The sequence below is a fragment of the Notothenia coriiceps genome, unplaced genomic scaffold (assembly GCF_000735185.1).
Source record: "Notothenia coriiceps isolate Sejong01 unplaced genomic scaffold, NC01 NC01_scaffold00020779, whole genome shotgun sequence".
In the NCBI taxonomy this organism is placed as follows: domain Eukaryota; kingdom Metazoa; phylum Chordata; class Actinopteri; order Perciformes; family Nototheniidae; genus Notothenia; species Notothenia coriiceps.
The window spans coordinates 236-10,620 of NW_011353480.1; the positions used below are offsets into that span (position 1 = coordinate 236).

Genomic DNA, 10,385 nt, shown 5'->3' on the forward strand with positions numbered 1-10,385 from the left:
ATATATAAGTTGTAGCCCTGACAAGTCAAACCTATCTGGATGTGGACACGTCACTGGTTTTAAGGGATCCTTGGTGAGGTAATTATAGCAATTTAACAGATATTCTTTATCTGGAGGCTTTATCCATGCATGTTTTTAATCAGACATCACATCCTTATATAATGACTCCAAATATTGCCATTATCCTGTGTTTAACAGCTACTAACTATTGTTAACCTAACTTCCATAATAAATGAGACATACAAATAGTACAAGTTATTTGTTAAGTGCATCTGAAGATCTGGATATATTTAACACAACTGGTAAAGGCTGAGGATATGTTTCATTTGGTTTGTGTATAGTTAGAATTAGGAATAACAGGACCTTTCATTCTGTGTCACAAACACACACACATACACTCACTCCAATCTTCCTTATCATTCTTGGCAGACCTATGGTGTAATTATGATCTCTCTTTCATCTCTCCACCCAGGGGATGTACAGTTGTTGCCAGTTTGAGGATGAGACAGCACCTGGAGGTGGCTCTTTGCCTCAATACCACACCATGACCACCATGTCTACTGCTGCCCAACAACACCTTGTAACAGCCACAATAAATAACACGACTGCCATTGCCATGGTGCAGCAGCAACAGCAACAGAAGCACCACCAGCAACAGGGGCCGACCTATACGACCATGCTCCCCGGATCACCGCAAACTACAGGACATTCAGCAATGGCTATGGGACCCTCAAACAGTCCCTTGCTGGAAGGCCCCATGCCCTGCTCCACCTTCTTGCCTCGCCATGACCGCAGACTAGCGGTGGTTGATCGTTGGAACAGGCCAAAGCCAGAGAAAGTCATGAGTGTTAGCAGTGGTGGAGGAGTTGGTATTGGGGGAATAGCAGGAGGGATCACTGAACTTCAGGTGCCGCACTATCAGGCGAACCTTGGACAGCACTGGAACCCGTTAGGCGGAGTTGCAAGTGGAGCTGGGGGAGGAGGTGACACAGGGCTAGATGAATATAAGCGCTACTATGGTCCGATAGATCCAGAGGGGCTAGGGGCTAACTCTGACAAACAGGCAGGGGGACCCCAGCAGACTCCTAAAGCTAATCCTCGAGGCCCCAAAGCCTCAGGGATGCCAAGGATGCCTTCTAAAGTCCCCCAACAGGGACCAGGGCACTTAATCCCCCAGCCACCTCCACTGATCCCATCCTCCCCCCGAAGACCTCCTTTCTGGCGACGAGGAAGCCTAGCACAGGCAAGGAGAAAAAGCTTTGGAGGTCCCCTGTATGAGAATATACTCCCTCTAGGGAGACGAGGAGGTGGGAGGTATGGTGCAAGTGATGGAGGTGGAAGGAGAGGGCGACGTCCTCCTGCACCTCCTCCTCTGCCTGTTCCTCTCTCCTCCCCAACACATACTCCTACTACTCCCTCCTCCCCATGCCGTTTCTACTCATCCGGCTCCAGTGCCTCGTCATCCTCCTCTTCCGCTACATCATCCTCATCCTCTTCTTCATCATCTGTCTCACTGTCTCGGTCGAATTCCCCCTCGTCCTGCTCCAGTGACAGCTCCTACAACTCGTCATTGAGTTTTCGGTATCGTGCTGGCGACAGGGAACTTACGGTGGATGACGATTGTGACTCAGATCTGCTTACAGAGGAGTCCAGCCTCCTTCTCGGTACACGGAGGAAGATTCGCTCTCGTCGCATGTCATCACGCTCGCTGCCGTGCAGCCCTCCACCTCCGCCAGTCCCGCCCCGCAAACCACGCACTCAGAGAGATAGCGGCAGAGAGAGCAGAGAGAGAACCGGCAGCCAACTGGCCCAATTACAGGAGTGGTGGGCATCATGGGGAGATAGAGAGCGTGTGAGGTTAGGAACAACAAGCCGGGGAGAAGGAGGAATGGGCAAAGAGGAAAAGAGACACCACAAAGAGAGGGAGCGTGAGAGAAAGAGGAGGAAGAAAGGCAGGAAAAAGAAGAAGAGGGAGGACAGGGAGAGAGAACGGGAGCGCAAGCGGCGCAAAGCTAAGAAAAGGAAAAAAGAGGACAAGACAAGGAAGAGAGAGCGGAAGAGGTCAGAGCAGGAGGGGGGAGATCCTGAAAAAAGGGAAGAACTCAAATCAGGGACACCAGATTACCCATCATACCCACCCTTGAGGCGAGAATCCTTTCGGAAAAAAAGTGAAAGCTCAATAAGAAGCTATGGATGGAACATCCCAGGTGAAGAGGAGAGGAAGGAAAGAGAAGAAAAAGAGAGGAATGATGGGGAAGACAGCAGAGGGAAAGAAAGACCAAACAGGAGAAGGAACAGCAAGCACTATCAAAGTTCGAGCAGTAAACCTTCGACATCTGTCAAATTCTGGGGAGGGGTCAACCCATCCTCTGACACCATTCCATCTGCCTTTCTGCCCTTGTTGCCTGTCTGCTCTAACAGGAGGAAGAGTAAAAGTTCAGACAGGGATGTTGTAGGAATCGAAGGAGAGAGGAGGCCATTGCTGGGACAGGGCGGAAGAGCTGAGATGGTTTCCAAGGAGGGGTTATCTTTCCACAAGTGGGAGTCTGGAGTAGAGGGGGAAGAAGAAGATTCTGAGCTGGAGAGGAGGAAAGCCGAACGTGGAAAGAGGCGACACGGAGGAGGAAGGACAATGTCCGATGAAGAGCGAGAACGTGATAAGGTAGTCGGGATATATTCCGATGATGATGGTTCTTCAGGAGAGTTTGGGAAGTTTGAGAGGTACTGGGAGGATCATGAAGGCAGAGCGGTAGGAGGTATTGGTGGGGGAGGTTGGTTTTTTAGCACCTACCCTTCCAGGGAAAAAGCCAGCAGCATCACAAGTAGAGATGACCTGTTCTTGGAGAGAGGAGAGAGGTGGGGGACGGCAGAAAGTGGATGGGGGTCTGGTGGAGGTGGCGGTGGTGGAGGAGAAGGAGTAGATAGAGGGTGGGGGTCTGGATCACACTGGCCCCCGCCTCCTCTCACCCCACCACTCCCCCGACGATACTGGTCGGTCGACAAACTCCACCTTCAGAATGAGAAGAAGAGTAAACGCAAGTCCAAGGACAAGGGGAGAGGGCGCGCAGGTTGTTCCTCCTGTCATTCCCCCCAACACCATCCGCACCCCCAATCCTCCAAATGGGCCCGGGTAACCTCACGTAGTGAGGAAGAGCTGTACCGCCAGAGATTTGGTGGCCCACTGAAGCCTAAACATGACTCCTCAGCTTCCACCAAACTTGATCGCTCACAGAATCCATCCAAATCTGGCAGCCAGTCAAACCTCAATATCCAACAGAGGACACAAAGAGCAGATAGGGATCGAGATCGAGGACGACAATCATCCCCACCTCCGAACCTCATACCGAACTTGCCACCCCCACTTCCTGCCCTTCCAGCTCCTCCGTCTTCTTCTCACCCTATCCATGCTCCTCTCCCTACCTCTTCCTCTTCTGTATCCTCTCCCTCTGTGGTCTCATCAACCCCAGGGGCCCCCCAACCCTCTTCCATGGCTTCGGCAAGTGCCAAACTACAGTATCAGAGGTTGCGCTCTGTTCCCCAGCCCCAGAGGTTTCCTCAGTCTCCTCACTTACCCCTCAAAGCCAAGAGCCTTTGCTCGCGAAGGGGCTCAGCCCAGTTCTCCAGCGTGGAGAGCGAGGTGTGAATATCAAAAGTCATAAGAGCCCTGAAAGGGCTAAGGCTAAGCAGGTGATCTGAATCTGCCCTACAGCAAACATGGCTGCACGGCCAAGTCAGAACAGTATACGCACTGTGCCCTTTCCTAAAGCTCTGCACAAACAAACCAGAAAGCCAAACAAATCCTATGCGGTAGTCAAAGGAAAACAGGAGAAATCTTGTACTTACTCTTGTTTCCTTTCATTCCTCTCAGTATGTGAAAGACTGCAACCACAGCAACAACTTGCATCCTGAACTGGATAATCAACCAATTACACTAAAAAGCAAATCTGACTTTAAAAGTGGTACAACTGAAAGAGACTCCTTTGCTATATACAGTGAAGGTCTTTGGATGTTGAAGCAGCGTAGTTTGTATTCTGAGGATTCTCAATGCTTACTGAGGGCTCAGGAACTTTGTAGTACTGTATGCCTGCTGCTCTCGGAAGCCTTTAACACAGAACCGTCTTCTTACATTTTTCCCTGAAACAAGTCGCTTTCAACTGCTTTTCTTTTTCCTTAAGAAACTGTTTACACCCCCGCAGAACTGTGACACCCTCTGAGGCACCATTGTTGTGTTTGATCAATAACTTGTAGTTTTGAGGGAGAGGAGGGTGATAACCACCTTGTCTTCTCTGTGTTATTCACCCTTTCCTGTCTCTTTGGTTCTACCATTTCTTGTTCCCCTTTATTCTCCTTTCCCCCCCTTATTTTCACTTGCTTTCTCTTTTCTCTGCTCTACGTCCCTTTCCTTACTACCTTTTTCAAAGCTGTCTTTTCGTCTCTCTTGCCATGTCCTCTCCTGTCCTCCCCTCTTGGCTCCTCTCGTTGATGTGATGATTATGTGTGTCTGTGCTTTTTCTGTGTTTGTATTCTTGACAACAGGGTAAGTCAACTGTGACTGATATTCTACTGGCTTAATGAAAGCTGAGTGCCAAACTTAAGTAGAACTCGACATCAATCTGTACAATGTTAGCTGTTTCCTTTTTATCTCGCAGTTTTTCATCATCTCCTAAATCCGCGAACATGCAAATACACACTCGCACACTTAAAGTGCACACAAACACTAGCATACATGAACATGCAAGGAAAAGTGCAAGTCAATTCATATTTTCTCTTTCTAGAGCAATACATAATTCACCTTCTGTTCATGTTACAATGTTATACTTTGAAACGTTTTCTTCTGTGTTGTAGTTGTTGTTGTTGTTGTTATTGATTGTTTTCTATATATCAAGACATGTATTAAGTATCATACAATGTAAGCACTGTGCCATTCTTCTCAAGCTGCACATGAAACATTATCTCAACTACCTAACTATGACAATGGAGGCAGTGTCTTTTCCCCTCCCTGTATTTGACTGAATGCAAAGTCAGCCACTATCAAGTGTGCTGCGACAACAATTGAAACACTTGGAGATGGAAATGTAAGCATTTCTGATGGTTAGCGTGGCTGACAAATTGAAAAGATAGAAAAAGAGTTGACTTTAGTTCATTGTCGACTTAGCCTGACGTAAGCAACGGTATGCTAACCTTAGCATGCTAAGTGCTCTGCTTATGAAGGATTACATCTGCAATGGGTTACAGTTTGAATTATTTTTTTGCTTTTTTTCTCCTGCAAGTAACCCAATTAGTGCCAAGAGTAGAATATACAGAAATCATTTGCCAATGAAAATTAATCTACCAAGATTTGAGTAGGAATGTGTCTAACATGCTAGGTGTAGCTACACAGCTTTGTTGGACAAGGTGAAAGATTGTTGCAGGGAAATAAATACTTATAGCCTTATGCTTGTTGCTCCTGTCATATGTTTTGTATAAAGTATGAACGTTTGTGCTTTGATCAACATGTATGTGGTTAGCTTCATGCTACGAAGACAGTGTGATTGGAAAAGGGAGCGTTTTGATTGGTGCCATATCAGATGTAGTGCAAATGCCGTTTTGATGTCAAAGAGACCGTGCCTATGTTGAATGGTAGCTATAGCAGTTGGTTTTGAAGAGGTTTGGCTGATGGTGTATGAAAGACACAGTATCACCTCCTGTGCATTTTTCTGAATCATTTATCTTAGCCGGTAAATGTGTCACTAAGAGCTATAGCTTTTTAATCCATGACGAACTGACACCAGCAGTTACACTCAGATGTAAAGATCTTAGCTATAGTAGCTATTAATATCCATTAACATTCAAATTGCATCAGGACACTGGACATCAGTGGAGTTTTTTAATGGAGAGGCCTGAACTTCTGGCACAACACTGTGTGTGTTTTTCAGTCGGTTAGAGTCCATCTATCCATTACCAGTTTGGTCAGCTCTTGTTTGCCTGGAACTGCATCTGAGCCATAATTTACTTCAGCTGAATAAACAGAATGAGAACTTAAGTTTTAAACATAAACTTGTTTGTTTTTGTTTGCCTTTAAAAAAAAATAAAAAAACTCTACATATATTTATCATATATATATATGTGTATTTGTGGCGGTGGTTAGTGTTAGAGAATTGTTGTTTAACATCTTGATATTTTGGGATATGTTTTGTCATTTCCATTGAAATAATAATATAAATATCATGCGTTAAAAACACACATGCTCTCATATTTACTAACAACAGTTAAATTATTATCAATTTAGTTTCTTTGACAAAGTTTGACTGTATTAAGCCAAGTTGGAGGCAGTTCAGTGCTTTGCTTTCCAAACAGCAAATAACAAGCTTATACAACTTTCCATGAAAGCAAGAAGGGTTTAGTAGCGTGAGTAAGTGTGACATGTTTCAGTGCATTCACACCGCAAGCAACTCAAGTCTGTTGTCTCAAGTACAAACAATCTCTGCGACCTAAAATCAAGTTAAAATCTTTCAAGAAGATTTGTGTTGCATTTCCTTTTGCTGAAACACTACAGCAACAGTGAACAAGCATGTTTGGCACGTCCAACCTACGAAGCTAATGATGCAGGTATGGTTAGTCGAAGTCCATTGTCCCAGGCATAAAATGTACACATACCACCATGTTATTGTACTTATGTGCAGAGCATAAGCTGCTAGCGGTGTGAACACAACGCTTGGTTGTTTCCTCAGAGAAACAAGCCACCTTTATGTCCTTCTCTCCCCTTGCCTCTTTTTTTCTCATGTCTTTCCACTGTGTTGTTGCGTGTCTGCAATTGTAAAGCTGGTCAGTTTAAAAAAAAAAAAAGAGTATAGCCTATGTGGATATATTTATTTCATTAAAAAAAAGAGCATATCTAAATATATATGATAGTATATTTCAAAGCACTAAGAGCTATGTTATTTAAGTTTGTCTACTAAATTTTCGGTATTATCTCAATCAATATGTCTTTTTTGTCTGTTTGTCTGTCTCTCCTTGTCTCAAACCTCCTTCTCAGCTCCCTACCCCCCAGTGAAAACAGAGACCAGTATGTAACTGTGTTTTTGCTCTCTTAAGACCAACCATTCACCTCCATTGGCTATCTACTGTAGCTGACGCTGAGATTTCAACAAAGTGACAGAGTGGAGGACTACACGAGTGTCTTATGACCGTGTCACTGTAGCAGTGGTGGCGTGTCTTTGTCTACCTAGAGGGGCCTTTATTTTGGTGGGGGCTACGGATTAACAACTAATTAAACCTTTTATGGATACAGCAGCTTTTACCACAACTCTCACATATGTAAGAGTCACTTTCTCAACCCTGTTTTGGGTTTACATTGGACCCTAGAGTTTTTACCGCAGAGTAGAGTAAGGTGACCTCTTTGAAACACAATGTAGCGAGCAGCACAGGCTTTTTATTTGCATCTCTTAGTAGCTGTAATACTATACAAAAACTTGCACAGCTACCCCTGCCGACCAACTTATACAGTATACATAAGGACTTTGATATACGTAAATAGTGTGTTGTATCTGCCAAGCTGCTGTGCTGTAAACAAAAGAGAAAAAAAAGATTATATAAAATTATACACAACAGACACACTGTTTCTTTCTTAATTTTACAAAACTGGTTAAAAGTTAATATGGGTAGGGCTAAATCTGCTTGCTAGTATGGTTTCCACTAAGGCCAAAAATTGCCTAACCAGGGCTTTCTTTTTATTATCACATCTTCAAACCTTTCGCCACTTTTATTCCTGAATAAACAACAATGATCCTGCACACATCATTGAGTGGAACATGGAAACACTGCCTGAGATAAGAGATCCATCCTCCTGTCCAACCATTGCTTGCTTATGATACATTGATAAGTCAGTATGGTCAAAGATGAATAATTCTTCAACCCTGAGCCCTGGTAAGACCAGTTTTAGCCTGCAGTGGAAACACATCCACAGTTTCTGCCTGTTACACCTCTGAACAATGTCTCAAGGCCTTGTATTAATACTGCTGTATTGACTGTACGGGATGATGGCTAGTGGTGCAACACTGTATTGTCATAACCTCTCACAGGCACATTAAACACACAAACATGCATACACTGTCAGATTTACATGGGCACACGCACACACACATACACACAGGTTAGGGTGGTAGTGCTGCTACCCCTCCGATTCAGCCTTCTGCCACCTGTCGGGACAATTTTGACAATATTGTGCTGCACTGCAAGCAGGAAAGAAATAAAAAAGATGATTTTAATAAAGAACTAAAACAAATGCCTGATATTTATTTTGGTTGTGTGAATGTGTCTACAAATATTAACAGTTGTGATACTATTATTTTAAGATTTAAGGAATATAGCTCACGTTCCTAAAGAATAACAACTGTTTGCAAGCGGAAGAAATAAATAAGTATTTTAGTGGTTGACCACCAAAGGAACAAGACACAGGACAGAATATTGTGCATGATGCCAGGATGCTTGTATAGTTTTTTTTTAACCCAGTTAACCACGGCCACTTTCCGCACCCATGTATGTCTTTGGGACTATGTCATGAATGGATAAAGAGAATGTCTACTCCAGTTTGGACTTTAAAGAAATGGGCCAGTTCAATGAATTAAGTGTTTATCAGATTAAGGATCGTTGTAGGAACTTGCATTGCAATCAGGGCAAGTGCAAAGCATTCTGCAAAACGTTGCAGTGGTCTTGGGCAAACGGAATATTTAATTGAACCTGAAAGTGTTGGAAAATAAAACAAAATCTCAAATACTGTATAATGTACAAAACATGATGAAAAAAGAAAGGTGGGAAGAACAAACGTAAGAGTTGGGAGACAGTGCTCAGTTCTCTTGCTGTCTGCAGGGCAAGATAGAGCTGGTTGTCATTTCTGCCGACTAAAGGCCACCGCTGAGTGCTGCCAGATATGGATAAATCTCACAGACACTACCTCTCTCTCTCTTACTTCTTCTCATTCACTCCACTACACAGTCACATACACACACATGCTCCCTCTCGCAAGTAGGAATTACCTTCCAATGCTTTTTCTCCCTGCCATTTTACAGTCCTAATTACACAGTAGGTTCAGGAGTTCAACGTGTCGACTCGGAATGAGCTTTTACAACAAAGCACACTATAAAAGGCAACTGTACTTCCGCTGTCACGCATGCTTTGATTAATGTCCTCTTTTAATGTCTCTCCTGCGGTTGTCACCTGCGTAAATGTATCTGCATAGAACTCCCTATATCCCTACTCCGTATATTCTTTTGTGAAGGGTAGTAAAATGCCAGGGTCACAGTTCATCGGGATGGGGCTTCTCCCCTGAAGCACTGTGTCACATTTAGGAGGCGCCCTGAACTGGTGTTTAATTGCATAATGGTCTTTCCTAATGCACTTACATTAAATGACACCATGTGATAATGCATTCACTGCTGACCTAAGGGGATGTTTAGTAGCAAAAATGCATGTAACCCATCTTTTATCATTTAGACCATGTTATATCTAATTATTTTTAAAGGGTGAAGTAGATACAGTTCCTATAAAAAAAGTGTTTACCTTTTTGGACGTGTTCATGTTTTATTTGTTCTACGGCATTACTGACATCAACAAAGAAAGACCATCTGATGTCATACACATAAAAAGTATTCACAGGTGCAGCTGATTGGTTTTAGAAGCGACATAATTAGTTAAATGGGGATCACCTGTGTGTAGTCAAGAGGTTTCATTTGACTATCGTTTAAATTAGGGCTGAACGATATATCGTGTCATGGCGATAACCGCGATATGCGCATGCGCGATATTCACACCGCAGGGACGTGCGGTTTTATTCTTTTTTTTTTTAAATGCTAACGCACTTTAGCACAGAATTCAAAATAAAGATACCCTTATTACTTATCGAAACTGCACATACAATATATCTGATTAAAGCTGAGACTCCACAGATTATTGAAGTATAGTATCATCACTAAGCGATCCGATCTCGCGACAGGAGAAGCAAACACAGACATCACAACACGTACCTTTTACAGAGCTTTTACGGGAGATCGTCTCACCGTAGCTGTCAATCTGATCAAAAGATGTGTTCAATGGCATTAAAACGAGAGAAAAACGCGGCTGAATCGTTTGATTCATAGGTTAATAATGTATCTGTGGCTTTGAATAGAGAGCCGCAGTGACGCGTCCTTAAACCCGGAAGTAAACTTCTTCTGGTTCCTTCGTCAAAAACCAATGCAAATTCTCCATAGGATTTTGGAAAATAGCTCGAAATAAGGTCTGTGGTTGACACACATTTAAGAGAGGGATCACGTTTTGTTCAGCCGGATAATCTCCACATGTCAACCCTACTTTTATAATTTTTTAATCATAAATCTAGTCGCCAGAAGCAAAATGCTAACGTTATGCTA

General features: G+C 43.6%; 1 protein-coding gene across 1 annotated transcript; it reads left to right on the top strand.

Moving 5' to 3' along the window:
* Positions 1–448: 448 nt before the first annotated feature.
* Positions 449–8,231, top strand: LOC104952926 (serine/arginine repetitive matrix protein 2-like). Its single transcript, XM_010779831.1, has one exon. It carries the CDS (start codon positions 476–478, stop codon positions 3,641–3,643), a length of 3,168 nt encoding a protein of 1,055 aa, XP_010778133.1. The 5' UTR covers positions 449–475; the 3' UTR covers positions 3,644–8,231.
* The last annotated feature ends 2,154 nt before the right edge of the window (positions 8,232–10,385 follow it).

What these genes read in the sequence shown, in the direction of transcription:
- LOC104952926 (XM_010779831.1), top strand. Translation starts at nt 476, where the DNA reads ATGTACAGTTGTTGCCAGTTTGAGGATGAGACAGCACCTGGAGGTGGC.